The sequence below is a fragment of the Rhinoraja longicauda genome, chromosome 11, assembly GCF_053455715.1.
Source record: "Rhinoraja longicauda isolate Sanriku21f chromosome 11, sRhiLon1.1, whole genome shotgun sequence".
NCBI lineage: Eukaryota > Metazoa > Chordata > Chondrichthyes > Rajiformes > Arhynchobatidae > Rhinoraja > Rhinoraja longicauda.
This window is the reverse complement of record NC_135963.1, coordinates 35,163,395-35,183,919: the sequence shown is the minus strand read 5'-3', so window position 1 is coordinate 35,183,919 and position 20,525 is coordinate 35,163,395. Positions and strand designations below refer to the sequence as shown.

Sequence of the window (20,525 nt, the reverse complement as noted above, 5' to 3'; positions counted from 1 at the left end):
AGCGCTCTTGTGGTGGGACAGGGTGGGGATAGTTTCATTTGAACAGTGGTCGTGGGGTTAGGTTGATGTCAAGGGGAAAAGCAGAGGAGAAATGTGAATGGTATGGTGGAGGAAATGGAACACATTCTCTTCCTCAGTGAACACGGGATTGAAGAGAATGCTACTCCTCATCTCAATAATCGGACGAAACAAAGAGAGGTATTGCCTTGAGTGGAGCGAAGGGAAGCTGAATATTTATTCTACCAAGTAAGAGGGACTAGGATCCTTATTCTTGGACATTGAAGCATTTTTTGCAGTTGATAGAAGAGGACAGGAAAGCGAGCCAAATACATCTGGAATTATGATCAGTACTTTCATTCTCCCGATATTTCCATTCATCTGATTCACAGATTTAGATCATGTTGTTTTGTCAGAATATTACATTCACCTCTCATATTATGGGCACACTTTAAACACTTTTAGCCATCCAGTTAGCCATAAAAATCTTGCCAATTCTCTTTTGCCCATTTCTTAATTGGTTCACTGAGAAAGTGGTTTATTTGCATAGAACATGGAAAAGCACAGGAACAGGCCCACCAGCCCACAATGTCCATGCCAAATATGTTGCCAAGTTAAACTAATCTCTTCTGCCTGCACGTGATCCACACCGCTCGATTCCCTGCATATCTGTTTGTTCATCTGAAAGCTTCTTGAACGCCACTATTGTAATTATCTCCACCACCACCACTGTCAACGCATTCCAGGCAACTTAAAAAGTCGCCCTGCACATCTCCTTTGAACATTGCTCCTCACTTTAAAGCTATGCCCTCTAGTCTTTGACATTTCCAATCTTGGAAAAAGGTCTGACTGTCCATCCTATCTATGCCTCTCATCATTTTGTATACTTCTCTCAGGACTCCCCACTACCCATGAAGTTCCCGAGACTACAATCGAAGTTTTGCCCAACCTCCACATAGCTAGAACCCTCTAATCCAAGCTACATTCTGGTTAAGCTCTTCTTCGCCATCTTTAATGTCTTTGCATCCATCCTGTAATGGGGCAAACAGAATTGCACACAATAATCCAAATGCAGCCTAACCAAAGTCCTATACAGCTGCAACATGTTCCTGCCTCTTATTCTCAATGCCTCAACCAATGAGGGCAATCATTCCATATGCCTCATACCATATGCCTTTATTATTTCTCTATTATAAATTTCTGTTGATGATTTTATATTATTAATGTTTTATTGGAAGCATTTGTGGGGGAAAAAAACATGACAATTTTGTAGCTTTATGAACAGCTTCAATTTTAACACTTTTCAAAAAGGGCATTTAATTAAAAACTGAGCGAAAGAAGGAAAAGAGAAATAAAAAAGAAAAAAGAAAAGAGGGGAGATGTACCCGACAACCCACCCATGTGCCCGCTCACCCAGCCCTACGAGTGATTTTGAATTGTGTTCAAATATTGTATTGTTCGTGAAAATCAATAAAAGGTGACCATGTTTTTAAAAATTGCTTCCGTTTGTCATTCGAGATAAACCTAATTCTCTCTAAATGTAATGTGCCTGTCATTTCTGTAATCCACATCTTCACTGGAGGAACTTCAACACTTTTCCAGAATTTAAGTATGAGTTTTTTTGCTAATATTAGTCCATAGCCGCCAAAGCGTCGCTGAAAAATCAGTCAACATACTGCATGCTTCTGATATTCCCAGTATTATCAGTTTTGAATCTGGCTCTCAGTATATTGGAGAAAACGTTGAATATTTCCATCCAAAAACTTTCTATTCTGTACATAGTACGAAACTATGGATTAAAGTGGCTTCTTGAAATTGACACTTATCGCAAAGAGGAGAAGCACTGGGGAAAATTTTGTTCAGTTTGGTTTTTGAATAGTATAACCTGTACAGCACTTTGAACTGTATCAGGCAATGTCTGGCATTTAAGGAGCAAGTATGGATATGTTGTCAGCTTTCGTCCCATGTATCATTGGAAATTTGTTGACGCACCCCATCTTCCCATGCACGCCTGTAAACCTCCGATGATGGGGAGTTGAAGAACATTGTAAATGTAGGATATCAACTTCTCTGTATCAGCATGTCTATTCAAACATTCGTCAAGTTTATCTGGACTTGCAGTGTTGTAGTCTTGCATGTATGTTTTCACATAGTCCCTAACTTGAAGATATCTGAAAAAATTATTCGTATTCAAATAGTATTTCACCCGCAACTCTTGGAAGGAGGAAAAAGTCCCCTTCCAGTATAGGTCTCCCACAGTATTAATTCCTTTGTTCTTCCATTGGGTGAAGACACCGTCTAAAGTAGAGGGTTTAAAAGAGGGGTTATTTGCAATAGGAAGGAGAGACATGTCTCTCAATTTAAGACTGAACTTCAACTGTTTCCAGATACGAATAGTACCATGAATTATAGGGTTATAATCGTTCATTGACTTATTCAGGGTTATTGGAGACATAGAAACATAGACAATAGGTGCAGGAGGAGGCCATTCGGCTTTTCGAGCCTGCACCGCCATTCAATATGATCATGGCTGATCATTCTCAATCAGTACCCCGTTCCTGCCTTCTCCCCGTACCCCCTGACTCTGATATCCTTAAGAGCTCTATCTAGTTCTCTCTTGAATGCATTCAGAGAATTGGCCTCCACTGCCTTCTGAGGCAGAGAATTCCACAGATTTACAACTCTCTGACTGAAAAAGTTTTTCCTCATCTCAGTTCTAAATGGCCTACCCCTTATTCTTAAACTGGCCCCTTGTTCTGGAATATCGGTATTTTCTGAAATAAATATAAAAGCTGCGGAAGAAAAATCATCTTTAAGGCATTCAATCTGCCAAGGGTAAAGGGTTTGGTAAAGGGTTTGGTAAAATTGGTGAAATCTTTCGTTGATATCTTTGGGCAGTGAAAGTAGTTCTCCTTTTTCCGATCTAATTTTATGTATCATACGGTCATTTTCTAATTTGTAAAGTTGTCTTGCTAAACGTTTATGGGGTTTATCGCCAAATTCAAAGTATTTTTGATTGGTAAATTGAAATGCCCTACTGATTCTTGCTGAGAGTGTCTGGTTTAATTTGTATTTAAGTGCAGCTATTTTGTTATGTTTTCCTATGGATGGGTCGGCAGCATTTTCTGAGTCCAACTGTTTTATTTGTTTTTCTAATTCCTGTTGCTCTGCCTTCCTTCTCTTGTTCTGCGATGCTTGGTAAGAAATAATGCAGCCTCTAAGGAAGGCTTTAAAGGTTTCCCAAAGCAATGTTGGAGAAATGTCAGGGTCATGTCAGGCAATCATTTCATATGCCTCATACCATATGCCTTTATTATTTCCTCTATTATACATTTCTGGATGTTGATGATTTTATAACTATCCTCAAACGCAATGCTCTCAAAAGTACATGAGCATTTATAATGGAATTTCATCCATCACAGATGTTCAGGAAGGCTTAACGTCAGTTTAGCTTAGTTTTGTTTAATGATACAGGGTAAAAACAGGCCCTTCGGTCCATTGAGTCTGCACTGACCAGCGATCACCCAGACACTAGTTCTATTGTATACAGGTGCTCCTCAACTTGATCTTTACTCCATTCTGAGGTGCCCATCTGCCTCAAGAAGACCTCTATCATCCTAGACCCAAAGAAAAGCAAGATCTCCTGCCTTAATTACATCATCCAGTGGCATGGAATCCACCATCATGAAGTGCTTCAAGAGACTGGTAATGGAACACATTAAATCCAGTCTACCAAGCAACCTTGATCCACTACAGCTCACCAACTGCCACAACAGGTCCATGGCTGATGCCATCTCCCTGGCCCTACACTCATCCCTGGAACACCTGGATAAGAAGGACACCCACGTCACACCTATTCATAGACTACAGCTCAGCTTTCAATAGCATTATCCCATTCAAGCTTATCTCCAAACTCGTGTTGCAGTTGTATTTCCCTCTGCAACTGGATCCTTGACTTCCTGACCAACAAAGTGCAATCAGTGAAGGAGTTTGAGAACCTTATAACCTGATGTCAAGACAACAACCTCTCCCTCAGTGTCAGTGACAAAGGAGATAGTGATCGACTTCAGGAGTGAAGCAGTGTATTGGGATGCATCACTGCCTGGTTTGGGAACAACTCCATCCAAGACTGCAAGAAATTGCAGAGACTTGTGGACATAGCCCAGACCATCACATAAACCAACCTCCCTTCCATTGACTCCGTCTACACTTCACACTGCCTTGGCAAGGCCAACAGCATAATCAAGGACTTGTCTCACCCCAGTCACTCCATCTTCTCCCCTCTCCCAGGAGGCAATAGGTACAGAAGTTTGAAAACGCACACCTCCAGATTCAGGGGCAGTTTCTTCCCAGCTGTTATCAAGTGACAAAACCATCCTCTCACCATCTAGAGATGGTCCTGACCTCCCATCTACCTCACTGGAGACCTTCGAACTATCTTTAGTCTGACTTTATCTTGCACTAAACATTATACCATTTATCCTATATCTGTACACTGTGGACTTAATGACTGTAATCATGTTTAGTCTTTTCGCTGACAGAAAATAAAATTCCCTTGGTGTACGTGACAGTAATAAACGAAATTAAGCTAAACTAATGTCTCCACGATCTCTAAATCTACCTCTTTCAGAATCCTGGGGTGTGGTCCATATGGTCCAAGTGATGTATCCACCTTCAGGCCTTTCAACTTCAATCAATCAATATATCTTTATTGTCATTGTCATTGTACAAGTACACCAAGATTAAGAATGCCACTTCCCGAACACCTTTTCCTTAGTAATAATACCAACTCCACTAACTTCCGCCCCCTGACTCTCTTGAATTTCTGGCACATAGAGCTGGTGTTTTCTGCTGTGAAGAATGATGCAAAAAGCTTATTCAATTTGGCCATCATTTCTTTATTCCCTATTACTACTTCTCCAGTGTCATGGTTGAGCAGTAAAACGACAACTCCTGCTTCTCCTATATTGGTATTACTGTTGAGTAAACATAACTACAGGGGCATGAGGGAGGAGCATCCAAGTTGATTGGAAGGTGACCCGAGCAGGAATGACAGTGGACCACCAAAGGAAGGAGATTGTGGGAAAAAGTCAGAAGACACAAGATTTTTTCATCCCATAGAGGAAAACAAAAGGGGAGCATTAGGCCACCATGGCTGATAAAGGCAGCATAAAAGCAAAAGAGAAGGAATATAATATAATATGACAATGAATAGCAGAAAGCTAGAAGATTGGGAAGCTTTTAAAACTCTACAGAAAGCAACTAAAAAAGCAATATGGAGAGAAAAGACCAAATATGAAGGTAATCTAGCCAATAATATAAAAGAGGATACCTAAAGTTTTTTCAGATATACAAGAAGTAAACGAGAGGCAAGAGTGGACATTGGATCATTGGAAAATGATGCTGGAGAAGTAGCAATGGCAAACAAAAAATGGTGGACGAACTGAATGGATTTTTTGCGTCAGTCTTCACAATGGAAGACACCAGTAATGTGCCAGAAATTCAAGAGATCAAGCTTTGCCCTCTTCCTTGTAGGCCCCTCTACATATTGCCTGAGAAAACCTTCTGGAACACATTTGACAAATATCACCCCGTCTAAACACTATGACAATCCTAGTCTATATTGGGAATCTTAAAATCTCCATCATATATATATATGATGAGTTTTTGTGTATATATATATATATATATATATATTCACACACGCACACACACACACACACACACACATACATGCCGTTCTTAAAAAAGGATGATTTGATATTTTAATATTAGTAGGAAATAGAAGAAGATTCAGACCACTGTTGGCAAAAGTATGGAACTAAAATCTTTGTTAATTACCTATGTCATATATTTACATTTGCAGTTAACCTCAATTGGAAACCAATCACATCCATACAGAAATAAAGAACTGCAGATGCTGGTTAATGCACAAAGGACACAAAGTGCTGGAGTAACTCAGCAGGTCAGGCAGCATCTCTGGAGAATATGGATAGGTGACATTTCTGGTCGAGCCTCTTCTGCAGACTGATTCACATACATGGTTTCCTGCGATATAACATAAATTCATCCTCTGACATGTGGTCAGTCTTTATTCTATTGAAATTGCAAGAATTACTTTTTAAGATATTTCGTTTGCCCACAAAACAGGACATTTTATGAAATGTTAACGTCCTCTGGTATTTATTGCCTGCAGCTATGCTGCTGTGTCACTCGTGTTTTCTTAAGGTAAGCATATTTAATTTTGCCTGTGCCCAGCTCATGATGAAGCTTAAGAAATTAAGCATAATCTTGCAAATCCTAGCCGCCACTACACCCCCCACCCCACATTCAAAGTCTAAATCTCTCACTAAGGCTGCACGATCGCAGTCCGAAAAGCATCAAGTACTCAGCTCCAGATGGAAAAGCAGACTGAAGCTGTTCATGTGGGAGGAGTAAATGGTGCCTCTGTTATTAAATAGGTTCCTCACATGATGTTGAAGCATGCCTGCTCCAGCTTCTTAATGAATTCAAAGGCAGGGCTTTACAAGGCATTTTTATGCCAGAATCTTTGTGTTTGCATGATGGTGGTATGAAGAACTACGTTTATATTTGGTTCCTGAGATGTTTCCAGCCTGCCGGACATAACTCAATTAAATTGTAAACTGTAATCCCTCGATCAAAGACTGAAATTGGAACATGGATACGGTGTTCAAAAATATTGAGTTTCTGGTGACAATTGATTGGATTCCAAATGTCTGGTTTGTGGATAAAACCTGAACCTGTGTTAAGGATTGTGGTATATTTGTGTTCGTCCTTTACATAACTATGGAATATCCATAACTTGCTTAGATTGGTACATTGTGGATAATATCTATTTAATATGATAACCAACTCTCGACTAGACAGTGAAGCTTGCTGTTTGTAACATTGGACTTAATCATAATGCAGAAGTGACCTGACCCATTTTGCAGCTAATGTAGTCACGCAGCACAGAAACAGACCTGCACATTTTTGGAATGTGGGAGGAAACCGGAGCACCCGGGGAAAACACACGTGGTCACAGGGAGAACGTGCAAGCTCCATAAAGACAGCATCCATAGTCAGGATCAAACCCGGGTCTCTGGTGCTGTAAGGCAGCAACTCTACCGCTGTGCCACTGTGCCGCACTGAAAAAAAGAATTTCAAAGATTTGTAGGATCATTGGCTTCTACAAATTGTCTCTCGTGTGTCGAACAGAACTTGTATATGGGTGAACACTGGTTGGCGTAGTCTCAGTGAGCCTAAGGACCTGTTTCCATGCTCTATCTCTAAACTAAACTAAATTAAATTAAACTAAATAAACTAAGCTAAACATACAGTTCAGTAAAGTATTACTATATAAAAGCGCAATCTTGGATGAAGTACAAAGTGTATAGAAATTGGCCACTGTGACATTATACAAGATTCACCAGGTTTTGGTGCCTTTTTCAAAGCCCCAGTGAGTTTAGGTGCAGATGGCCATAAAGGCCCGTTGTCCTGGTGACATTGCAGGGTTTGCTGACCAAGCAAAGTTGTAGGCGCTCTCCATCACTGCTCCACACTCTGTGCTGCTGCAGGCCGCGTCCTGTCCATGCCCTCGGATTTTTGGATCGGTGCCCGATCCAGTTGAGCCCCAGGCTGCTGCAGGGCCTCCAGCCGAAGGCTCGGTGCAGATCCTCACATGTCCAGTGAACCATCATCTCTCTCCTCGCCCGGCCACCGCTCAACCTTTCCGTCACAGCTAACTATACTATGTCATTTTTGTAATTGTACATGGTTTAATGTTGCACACATATCAAAAACCAAATGAAATCTGGGTTAGCAGATATTACTCTCACCTACTGTAGATGTGATCAGAATTTATAACCACAGGCCTGATGATCATTCTCACAGTACAAGAAAAATTCCTATTATTCAATTGTTGCAATGACTTTACCTTGGTTAAGTGATAGCTCGGATAATTCTCCCTCCCTAATATTATGTTGGCTGCACAGCAAAACAAGAGGTATTTGTTCCATAATCACATGTTAATGAAAATCCAAATCCTAATGAAATATTTTACTGAGGAGGACAGGTAAAGGGAAACTCGACTGCAAAAAGCACCCGCCTTTTCATTTTTACTGATCTAATTTTTTTATTAAAAATATAGTTTTTTAAACTATTCTTCCCCAAGTATAGGTTTGCCTCACCTGCCGATGCATAAACTTAAAAATCTGCAGGTTTACAGATAGGTTCACAATCAATTCGCACACATATTTGAACAGCTTTAACATTGTCATGATTTCAAAATGGTTAGGCAGAAATGTAAACTATATTGTCACATTAACACGGAAAAATGGAAGATGAAATCCTCTGACTAAATCAGTCTGTGTTATTCAGTTGGAGACATCTGTGTCCGTCAGCTGCCAATATTCTCTCATTATGCATACACGATAATTTATTCAGTTTCCCACTGTGTTCTGCTGTTATAGGTAAAATCCGTTTGGCCACACAGATTCCTAACGTTTCTTGTGCTTACGCTGATTGTTTTTCCCTTTGATATCGGGTTCCTTCATGACATACAGTTTCCAAGTTTCTCGCTACGCAGTCTGGGAGGATTTTTTTTTCTCTCCATAATCCTTCTGGGGATAATTGTTTATGATGTGACGTCAGCAGGATTGATTCCTCTTCAATGGCATAGAGAGCAGGAGAGAGAGAGAGCAGGAGAGAGAGGGAGGGAGAGAGAGCAGGAGAGAGAGAGAGAGGGAGGGAGAGAGAGCAGGAGAGAGAGAGAGAGGGAGGGAGAGGGAGAGAGCGAGCGAGAGCGAGGGAGCAGGAGAGAGAGAGAGGAACAAGCAGAAATGTGCACCAGCTTTCTGACAAAAGGACGCAAGGATTAACTGGCTGAATAACACAAGACATGTGCTGTAACCTAATTATCGACATTTTGCCTTGGGAGCGATATGAATGATTAAGTGAAAAGATCTTTTTACTTTAATTTTTTTGGATGCTTGGCAGTTGCTGGCTAGCAGCAAAGGATTCTTAGTTAATCTTACAGTATTAATTTTATCTGCCTGACTACCAAGTAGGATTATAAAACGGCGAAGTGCGTCACAGGTATGTTTCTGTGTGTGTGTCTGTCTCCCTTGCTGTCTGGATGTTTGTGTCCATGTGTGTGCAAGCCAGAGAAAGGTGGGGAGGTGGCTTCTCCCTGAGTTCCCAAGGGGGATGGTGTCAGTTAATGGCAACCATGTGATGAGCAATGGAGCAAAAGCAATTGGCTGAACTAGCAGTTGTGTTGAGCACAGCCAGCTTCCTCTCCCTGCCTTTTATCAGCATCATTCTGTGATCCTGCAGCTGACAGCGACTGTGGCATCCATGGCCTATACCTGCACCATTTCCGTTCTGTTTTGGCATCCAGAATAGCTAGGAGTTGATGCTGATCTACATTCATTCTTGTTGAATTTACATGTGATAATTGGCCCCTGCTTTCCTGTGTCTTTCAGGATCTCTCGAGATTGAGGAATGCAATTCTGCCACCATGATGGAAGGTAAGCTTCAGCCTCTTGTAATATTTTAAGCCGTCCTTCTAAATTAGCTGACCAGAAGTAAGCAAATTAAGTGTTTTGATTCAAATGCAATTGTATTATGCTGTGAAAAATGAAGCATTTATATTTCAAATTACATTTATTGTCGCGCATTGCATCCTATTATGCTTTGGGCAGCAACTGAAAGGAAATGACCCTTACAGGTCCTTGAAAGACTTGATGTCCTCAGTTTTTTAATGTATCCATTTCTGATGGATATTTATTGCTTACAGGGAAGTTTAACAAGGCTGTTTCAGCAGTAGCATTATTAAAACTTCAAAATTGGGGAGATTCCTGCACGATAATACGTTTCTGGATGAAAATAGTCTGTGCGGTGAACAGAGTTTAATTACAGATCGTACCTCCGATTTAAACAAAGAGCACCAGTAGTTCCATATTCAAGTAGGTCTCACAATGAATAAGAAGCTGTGCAAGTATGTAACGAGGTGATGCTTGCAATAATGTGCCATTTGTGCAGACAACCAGGCTTGTGTGGCAATAATATATTCTGTTGCATAAGGTGCATTTGCTTCATGCCTCCAATGTTCTGTTTGCAAGCTGTCTAAAATCATACATGTTATATGAATTTGAACCATCTGATCATGTTAATTTGAAGTGAAAAGGATGCAACCTATGAGATTACTTTTTAATCAGGCCTGCTTAGTTTCAGCTTAGTTTCTTTTAGAATAGCGACAGTGGAATAACAGAAACGACGGTCCTCGAATCCTCTGCATGAGGGGCAGTTTGAATGTTTGAAATTTAGTGGCCATCTCTGCATGGTTCAGGGAGGTTTAGTGGTGACATAATAGGTTTAAGTTTTATTTGAAGATAAGAAGAAAAAATAGGCTAGATTGGTGATGTGAAATGTTCCAAACAAGAAATGAAAAATTTCTACAGCTCTTGATAACTCCCAACATTGTTATTAAACCTGTAACAATTGAAGCATCGTTATTTAACCCACTGACAAGGGAGGTGCCGTCGTAGTCTGGCGGCCTAACCTCTACCATGCTGAGGCCAGGCGCCAGCTCTCGGACACCTCCTACCTCTTTCCCCTTCCCAAAATCCACAAACAAGACTGTCCTGGCAGACCCACTGATTCTGCCTGCTCCTGCCCACATAACTCATCTCCAAATACCTTGGAGTCACAGAGTGATACAGCGTGGAAGCAGGCCCTTTGGCCCAACTTGCCCACACCGGTCAACATGTCCCAGCTACATTAGTTCCACGTGCCCGTGTTTGGCCGATATCCCTCCAAACCTGTCCTACCCATGTACCTGCCATGTACCTTGGTTCCATCTTATCCCCCCCTTGTCCATTTCCTTCCGGACCACATCTGCGACCCCTCACTCACCCTTCAATATCTTTCTTTCAGGCCCCCCCCCCCCCCCCCCTCCATTGCCTCATCTTTACCATGGACGTCCAGTCCCTTTACACCTCCATCCTCCACCAGGAAGGTATCGAGGCCCTTCTGTTCTCCCTTTAGACAGAGACCCAATCAATTTCCCTCTACTAACACCCTCCCTTGCCTTGTGGATCTTGGCCTCACCCTCAACAGCTTCTTCTTTGACTTCTCTCACTTTCTCCGTTGAAAAGGTGTAACCATGGCCACTCACATGGGCCCAGCTATGCCGGCCTCTTTGCCAGTTATGTCGAACATTATTTGTTCCACGCATACAGTGACACCAGCCCCCCAACTCTTTCTCCATTATATGAACGACTGCCACCTCACCTCCCACAGATCTCCTTGATTTCATTAACGTTACCACTAACTTCCACGCCGTCCTCAAATTCACTTGGACTATCCCTGACACCTCTCTCCTCTTTCTTGATCTCACTGTGTCCATCACAGCGACAGACTATCAACTGCCTTCTACTACAAACCTATCGTCTCCCACAGTTATCTCGTCTACACTTCCTCCCACTCTGCCTCTTGCAAAGACACTACCCCCTACTCTCAATTTCCCCGTCTCCGCGGCAACTGCTCCCAAGATGCAGCTCTCCAGACTAGACCATCTGAGATTTCTTTCTTTACTAAACGTGCATTCCCCCCTCGCCCCTCTCCCCTCCCTCCTCCTCCCTCCCCCCCTCGCCCCTCTCCCCTCCCCCTCCTCCCTCCCTCCCCTCCTCCCTCCCCCCTCCTCCCTCCCCCCTCCCCCTCCCCTCCTCCCTCTCCCCCTCTCTCCTCCCTCTCCCCCTCTCTCCCCACCCCCCTATATTTTGCCTTCCCCTTCCTCTCCCCTCTCTTCACCCATCTTCCCCTCCCCCTTCCCCTATATTTTGCCTTCCCCTTCCTCTCCCCTCTCTTCCCCGATCTTCCTCCTCCCCCTCTTCCCCTCATCCCTATCCCCTTCTTTCCCCCTCCCCCCTTTCCCCTTCTCCCTTCTTTCCCCCTTCTCCCCTCTTTCCCATATTTTCCTCCTTTCTCCCCCCTCCTTCTTCCCCTCTTCCCCCCCTCTTTCCCCCCTCTCCCTTTTTACCTTCTCTTCTATCCTGTTTCTCCCCCTCTCTTTCCCCTGTCTTGCTCCCCTCTCCATCCCTCTGTCCCACCCATCACCCCTCATCTCCCCTCTCTCTACCCTCCCCCTCTCCCTCTTTCCCCCTCCTCCCACCCCAACCCCTCACTTACGCCTTCTTCCCTCCCTTTCCCTTCTCCCCCTCCCCCCTTTACACCTTTCCCATCTCACCTCTGCCTCCCTCCCAGTGTATATAACATTTAATTTGAGCTTTTCATTAAAACTGGTGAACAATAACAGCACCATTGTCAATGGTGTTGAAAAAGGGCTGTCCCTTTTTTTCACTGCTTAAAATTAAAAAATCAAATTAACTGATGTAGAAAAAATTGTTTGAGGGAAAAATGAGCTTTCAATAGAGGGATAATGAACTGCTCTGTTATTCCAATAAGATGAACCATTGATAGACAAAATGCTGGAGTAACTCAGCGGGTTAGGCAGCACCTCTTGAGAAAGGGAATAGGTGACATTTCAGGTTGAGATCCTTCTTCAGACTGAGAGTTGGGGGAAAGGGAAACGAGAGATATAGACGGTGATAGAGAGAGAGATATAGAACAAATGAATGAAAGATGTGCAAAAAAGGAAAGTTGATCAAGGGAACGGTTCATTGTTGGCTGTGGGCTAGGTGATAATGACTTGTACAGACAATGAAACTCACCAAGAGGACAGTGACAATAGTACAATGAACAGGGTGGGGGAGGGGATGCAAGGGTCACTTGATATTAGAGAAATCAATATTCATACCACTGGGGTGTAAGCTGCCCAAGCGAAATATGAGCTGCTGTTCCTCCAATTTGCATTTGGCCCCACTCTGACAGTGGAGGAGGCCCAGGGCATAAAGATCAGTGTGGGAATAGGATGTGGGGTTAAAGTGTTTGGCAACTGGGAGATCGCGTAGGCCAAGGCAAACTGAGCTGAACCATTGCATAGTTGTCAACTTATTTACATCGGCGTAACCAAGCGCAGGCTCGGCGATCGCTTCGCTCAACACCTGCGCTCGGTCCCCGTTGGCCAAACTGATCTCCCGGTGGCCGAGCACTTCAGCTCCCCCTCCCATTCCCAGTCTGACCTTTCTGTCATGGGCCTCCTCCAGTGCCATAGTGAGGCCCACCGGAAATTGGAGGAACAGCACCTCATATTTCGCCTGGGCAGCTTGCAGCCCAGTGGTATGAACATCGACTTCTCCAACTTTAGATAGTTCCTCTGTCCCTCTCTTCCCCTCCTCCTTCCCAGATCTCCCTCTATCTTCCTGTCTCCACCTATATCCTTCCTTTGTCCCGCCCCCCTGACATCAGTCTGAAGAAGGGTCTCGACCCGAAACGTCACCCATTCCTTCTCTCCTGAGATGCTGCCTGACCTGCTGAGTTACTCCAGCATTTTGTGAATAAATACCTTCGATTTGTACCAGCATCTGCAGTTATTTTCTTATTCTTCTTACAATGCATAGTTAGTGTCTTTTATATGCCATCTGTAATATAAGTAAGTGAATGTGCTTGTTTTGTTTAATTAAACATTCCAATATTTTAGAATTAAGTAAAAAGTAGTTAAAACATTTCCGTGTAACATTATTATGGTGGAATTGATCACTTGCTCTTTTTCCATAATTCAGAGGGGTTCTGCAATACATCAGTGATCTAGTTTGTAAGATTGGTGTCCAGTAGGTGAAACTGCAAGTTTTACACATTGTAACAAAAAGTCACATTTTCTGTTATTAGTGACATTACCAAAATATTCAATTGTGAAAATTGTCCTTTTTCAATGTAATTCTTAATTTTTCAAGATGGCATTTTGGAAGAGAATGGGGCTTGTGTGTGGCAGGTCATGTCTCAAGAACTTGCTTGGGTGAGGAGGTGACAAAAAAGATTGATCAAGGTAGATATTGTATGCATGGATTTTAGTAAGGCTTTTAAAGTCACACATGGTAAGCTGGTCCAGAAGATTAACATGTATAGGATTCAGGATGACTTTGTCATATGTATTTGGCACTGGCGTATTCATAGAGCACAGAGGGTTGTGCTGGAAGGTAGCTGGAGGTCTGTGACCAGTGAAGTTCTGCAGGGATTTGTTTGGGGACCTCTGCTATTTGTGACATCTATATATGGGTGTTTCCGTAAATACAGCACTCAGTAGTGAAACTGAAGATCTCCAAACTAGCAGGTTATTTTTCTGTTTTTTTAATGTAATATTCCCATTGTTTCATATCCTGTATTTTAAGTAGTATAGATCATGGTGTATCGCCAAAATAATTAGATGAAGCAAAAATAAATAAATCTGTTTTCACAAAGAAAAATATCAGATGCGTTCCTGTGTTTTCTTGCCTTTTTTGTGTGACATTTTTCAAGCAGGATTTCATCAAAACCTTAGGCTAATTGATACCAGAAAGATTGCATTAATTTTGCAATTAAATAACTCTATATGAGCCAAATTCTGATTCTGATTATGATTTATATAATGTAATACCCGATTAGATGGTTTTCTGATGTCCCAAGTTTTTGGAGCAGAACGTGAGTAGTGGTGTCCCTTTGGTCACGTGTGAAATGTGTCACGTGGGAACCGTTTATATATTTATTGTTTCTTTATTGTTTATATTTTGTATTTAAGCTTTCCATTGAAATACTTAATAATGAATAGAACTTAAAATCATGAATTAAAAATCTAGTTTGCTCGCCTATTTTAGCGATACCTCATTCCGTGGCCTCTCCCATTGTCAATGCTATTTATAGCACGATGACGAGTTTTTTTTTGCACTCATCGCAATATATTTTTTAATTCAAACAACGCGATTATAATGACCCTGGCGTGAACTATGGGCCTCATGGTGGGTTAGGTGCCGACATTTTGTAAGGGAGCATCGAAATTAGTAAATGTCCCATATGTCTTTTCTGTTTTACAAATCATTTTATTTTCTCTTTTTTTCAAATTTTGAAAGTATTATATTTTGGTCAAATTTTGGTTGATTTTGATCACAAATTAGCTGAAAAGGATTATAGGTAGGCCCACTTTTAAACCTGTGGTATTTCATTATGATTTAATGACTTTCAAATTTGGCCATCCATGTCACAGGTTGGTACCCTTATTTATGGAAACACCCAGATATATATAGTGTAAGAAAATAACTGCAGATGCTGGTACAAATCAAAGGTATTTATTCACAAAATGCTGGAGTAACTCAGCAGGTCAGGGTCGAGGCCCTTCTTCAGACTGATGTCAGGGGGGCAGGACAAAGGAAGGATATAGGTGGAGACAGGAAGACAGTGGGAGATCTGGGAAGGGGGAGGGGAAGAGAGGGACAGAGGAACTATCTAAAGTTGGAGAAGTCGATGTTCATACCACTGGGCTGCAAGCTGCCCAGGTGAAATATGAGTGAGTTCCTCCAATTTCCAGTGGGCCTCACTATGGCACTGGAGGAGGCCCATGACAGAAAGGTCATATATATGTATATGACCTTTATATATATGTATGACCTATATATATGTATGACCTATATATATATATATGACCCAGATATATATATATATATATATATAATATATTTATAACCTGGATGTAAATGTAGATGGATTGGAGAGTAAGTTTGCTGACAACACCAAAATTGATGGAGTTGTAGACAGTGCGGAAGGTTGCCAGAAGATACAGCGGGATATATATCAGCTGCAGAAATGTGCAGAGAAATAGCAAATGGAGTTTAACCCGAGCAAGTGTGAGGTGTTGCACTTTGGGAGGTGAAACGAAAGGAGAGAGTATACAGTTACTGGCAAGACCCTAACACCATTGATGTGCAGCAGGTTCTTGAAGTCCAAGTTCATAGCTCACTAAAGGTGGCAGCAGAACTAGATAGGGTGGTAGAGCAGGCATATGGTATGCTTGCCTTCTTTGCGAGGAACATTGAATATGAGTCAGGAATGATGCATATCTATAGGATTTTAGTTAGGCCACATTTAGAGTATTAGGCGCAGTTCTGGTTGCCCCATTACAGAAAAGATGTGGAGGCTTTGGAGAGGGTGCAGAGGAGGTTTACTAGAATGCTGCCTAAATTAAAGGGTTTCAACTACAGGTAGAGGTTGGATAGACGTGGATTGTTTTCCCTGGAACGCCAGAGGTTGAAGGGAGATTTGATAGAAGTAAATTAAATAATGAGAGGCATAGAAGGCAGTCAGGACCATTTTCCCAGGATGGAAATGTCCAGGAGAGCATGACTATAATAATAATAATAATACATTTTATTTATATAGCGCTTTTCATATAATCAAAGACGCTTTACAGAGATTTTGAGAACATAGGGAAATTAATAAATAGATAAATAAGTAAATAAATAAATGAACAGAGAAAGGAGACAGTAGGTGAGGTGACCTTCAGTGGTTGAAGGCAGTACTGAACAGGTGAGACTTCAGCGATGTTTTGAATGTGGTGAGTGTGGGGGAGTCTCTAACGGTTTGGGGTAGTGAGTTCCATAGGGTGGGAGCAGCGATGGAGAAAGCCCTGTCCCCCCAGGATCTGAGTTTAGTCCGGATGTGGGGGGAAAGGAGATTGGCAGCGGCAGAGCGGAGGGTGCAGGTGGGAGTGTGCCTGTGGAGGAGGTCGGTCAGGTAGGATGGGGCCAGGTTATGGAGGGCTTTGTAGGTTATGAGGAGGATTTTGTACTGGATTCTCTGGGGGATGGGGAGCCAGTGGAGTTTATAAAGGACGGGGGTGATATGGTCACGGATCGAGGTGTGTGTGAGTAGACGGGCAGCGGAGTTTTGAATGTATTGAAGTTTATTGATGATTTTTGAGGGTGCGCCATAGAGGAGGCTGTTGCAGTAGTCCAGACGGGAGGTGATGAAGGCGTGGATGAGGGTTTCTGCAGCTGTGGAGGAGAGGGATGGACGGAGACGGGCAATGTTTTTGAGGTGGAAGAAGGCTGTCTTTGTGATGTGTTTGATGTGTTTGTCGAAGGAGAGGGTTTGATCAAGGATGATTCCAAGATTCCGGATGTGAGGTGAGGTGGATACTGGGAGACCATCAATGTTGAGGATGAAGTTTTGGGTGGATTTGGTGAGCATTTTTGGACCAATGATGATGATTTCAGATTTGTTGCAATTGAGTTTGAGGAAGTTTGATTGAAGCCAAGATTTTATTTCAGTAATGCAGTTTGTCAGTGTAGAGTGTGTGGTGGAGGAGATTGACTTGGTGGAGATGAGGAGCTGGATATCATCGGCGAAGCAGTGGAAGTTGAGACCATGACGGCGGATTAATTGACCAAGGGGGAACAGGTAGAGGATGAAGAGGAGGGGGCCAAGGACTGAGCCTTGGGGGACACCTTGGGGGGGGGAGGGGAGCGGTGGGGGATTTACAGTTGTTAATGGAGATGAACTGGTGTCTGTCACTATAAGGTGAGATGGGAACAGTTTAATGGAAATTTGTGGGGCAGGATTTTATACAGAGGGTTATGGGGGCCTGGAATGCAATGCCAGGGGTGGTAGTGGAGGCAGATACAATAGTCACATTTTAGAGGCTTTTAAATAGGTGCATGGAAGTGCAAGGAATAGAGGGATATGGATCATTTGCAGGCAGATGAGATCCGTTCATTTAGGCATCATGCAGATGACAATAGACAATAGACAATAGGTGCAGGAGGAGGCCATTCGGCCCTTCGAGCCAGCACCGCCATTCAATGTGATCATGCCTGATCATTCTCAATCAGTACCCCGCTCTCCCCATACCCCCGGACTCTGCTATCTTTAAGAGCTCTATCAAGCTCTCTCTTGAATACATTCAAAGAATTGGCCTCCACTGCCTTCTAAGGCAGAGAATTCCACAGATTTACAACTCTCTGACTGAAAAAGTTTTTCCTCATCTCCGTTCTAAATGGCCTACCCCTTACTGTGGCCCCTGGTTCTGGACTCCCACAACATTGGGAACATGTTTCCTGCCTCTAACGTGTCCAACTTCTTAATAATCTTATATGTTTCGATAAGATCCCCTCTCATCCTTCTAAATTCCAGTGTATACAAGCCTAGCTGCTCCAGTCTTTCAACATGGGACAGTCCCGCCATTCCGGGAATTAACCTAGTAAACCCACGCTGCACGCCCTCAATAGCAAGAATATCCTTCCTCAAATTTGGAGACTAAAACTGCACACAGTACTCCAGGTGCAGTCTCACTAGGGCCCTGTACAACTGCAGCAGGAGCTCTTTGCTCCTATACTCAATTCCTCTTGTTATCAAGACCAACATTCCATTGGCTTTCTTCACTGCCTGCTATACCAGCATGCTTCATTTCAGTGACTGATGCACTAGGATACCCAGATCTCGTTGTATGTCTCCTTTTCCTAACTTGACACCATTCAGATAATAATCTGCCTTCCTATTCTTACCACCAAAGTGGATAACCTCACACTTATCCACATTAAACTGCATCTGCCATGTATCCGTCCACTCACACAACCTGTCCAAGTCATCCTGCAACCTCATAGCATCTTCCTCACAGTTCACACTACCACCCAGCTTTGTATCATCTGCAAATTTGCTAATGGTACTTTTAATCCCTTCATCCAAATCATTAATGTATATTGTAAATAGCTGCAGTCCCAGCACTGAGCCTTGCGGTACCCCACTAGTCACTGCCTGCCATTCTGAAAGGGCCCATTTATCCCCACTCTTTGCTTTCTGTCTGCCAACCAATTTTCTATCCATGTCAGTATCCTACCCCCAATACCGTGTGCTCAAATTTTGCACACTAATCTCCTATGTGGGACCTTGTCGAAGGCTTTCTGGAAGTCGAGGTACACCACATCCACCGGCTCTCCCCTGTCAATTTTCCTAGTCACATCCTCAAAAAATTCCAGAAGATTAGTCAAGCATGATTTCCCCTTCGTAAATCCATGCTGACTCAGAACAATCCTGTTACTGCTATCCAAATGCTCCGCAATTTCATCTTTTATAATTGACTCCAGCACCTTTCCCACCACTGATATCAGACTAACTGGTCTATAATTTCCCGTTTTCTCTCTCCCTCCTTTCTTAAAAAGTGGGATAACATTAGCTACCCTCCAATCCACAGGAACTGATCCTGAATCTATAGAACATTGGAAAATGATCACCAATGCGTCCACAATTTCTAGAGCCACCTCCTTAAGTACCCTGGGATGCAGACCATCAGGCCCTGGGGATTTATCAGCCTTCAGTCCCATCAGTCTACCCAACACCATTTCCTGCCTAATGTGAATCTCCTTCAGTTCCTCCGTCACCTTAGGATCTCTGGCCACTAGAACATCTGGGAGATTGTTTGTATCTTCCTTAGTGAAGACAGATCCAAAGTACCGGTTCAACTCGTCTGCCATTTCCTTGTTCCCAATAATAAATTCCCCTGCTTCTGTCTTCAAGGGACCCACATTTGCCTTAACTATTTTTTTCCTCCTCACATACATAGATGACACAAAGCTGGGTGGCAGTGTGAACTGCGAAGGGGATGCTAGGAGATTGCAGGGTGACTTGGACAGGTTGAGTGAGTGGGCAGATGCATGGCAGATGCAGTATAATGTAGATAATTGTGAGGTTATCCACTTTTGCGGCAAGAACAAGGAGGCTGATTATTATCTCAATGGTGGCAGATTAGGAAACTGAGAAGTGCAACAAGATCTTGGTGTCCTTGTACACCAGTCACTGAAAGTAAACATGCAGGTACAGCAGGCAGTGAAGAAAGCTAATTGCATATTGGCCTTCATAACGAGAGGACTTGAGTATAGGAGTAAAGAGGTCCTTCTGCAGTTGTACAGGGCCCTGGTGAGACCATATCTGCAGTATTGCGTGCAGTTTTGGTCTCCTAATTGCATTCCTTTTTTCTATCCACTTTTGTTTGTTCGGCATCTTGGTAGAATTAGCGTATGTTCATTATTCCAGGTGAAATAGATCATTTCGGCTGCATCTAATATAATTTTAGCAGCAGGAAGCCATTCATCCCCCCAAGTCAGTTCAACCATGTAATACATTCATTACTGATCATAATCTGACTCCTTCCTTCCAGTTTGTCTCAATAATCCCATCATACCATTGGCTTGTAAAAAAACTGTTGATTATCGTTTCAAATTTATTGAATTAGTATCTACTACTGTTTGTGGAAACACTATCTGCACCTCCACCATCTTTTGTGTCAAATGCAGCACATTTTGATAAGGTAAGTGCTGCATGTACCTCTTTCCATTGCGGTGAGGAGTGACTAAACATCTCCACATTGGAGATAGACGCAAAAAGCTGGAGTAACTCCGCAGGACACGCAGCATCTCTGGAAAGAAGGAATGGGTGATGTTTCGGGTCGAGACCCTTCTTCAGACTGTGTTTGAAGAAGGGTCTCAACCCGAATCGTCACCCATTCCTTCTCGCCAGAGATGCTACCTGTCCCGCTGAGTTACTCCAGCTTTTTGTGTCTATCTTCGGTTTAAACCAGCATCTGCAGTTCCTTCCTACACACCTCC

At 42.8% G+C, this 20,525-nt stretch overlaps 2 protein-coding genes across 2 annotated transcripts in view; both read left to right on the top strand.

Annotated features, from left to right (window-relative positions):
* The window catches only part of qsox1 (quiescin Q6 sulfhydryl oxidase 1), a 72,631-nt gene extending 71,155 nt beyond the window's left edge, over positions 1-1,476 (top strand). The window contains exon 13 of the transcript XR_013547790.1: positions 1,309-1,476. The gene's annotated coding sequence lies outside the window, so the exon portion shown is untranslated. The remainder of the gene's footprint in view (positions 1-1,308) is intronic.
* Positions 1,477-8,650: 7,174 nt separating this feature from the next.
* Positions 8,651-20,525, top strand: part of sgip1a (SH3GL interacting endocytic adaptor 1a) — a 108,152-nt gene continuing 96,277 nt past the window's right edge. The window contains exons 1-2 of the mRNA XM_078407395.1: positions 8,651-9,093; positions 9,483-9,527. Coding sequence (XP_078263521.1) covers positions 9,518-9,527 — 10 coding nt within the window. The 5' untranslated portion in view covers positions 8,651-9,093; positions 9,483-9,517. The remainder of the gene's footprint in view (positions 9,094-9,482; positions 9,528-20,525) is intronic.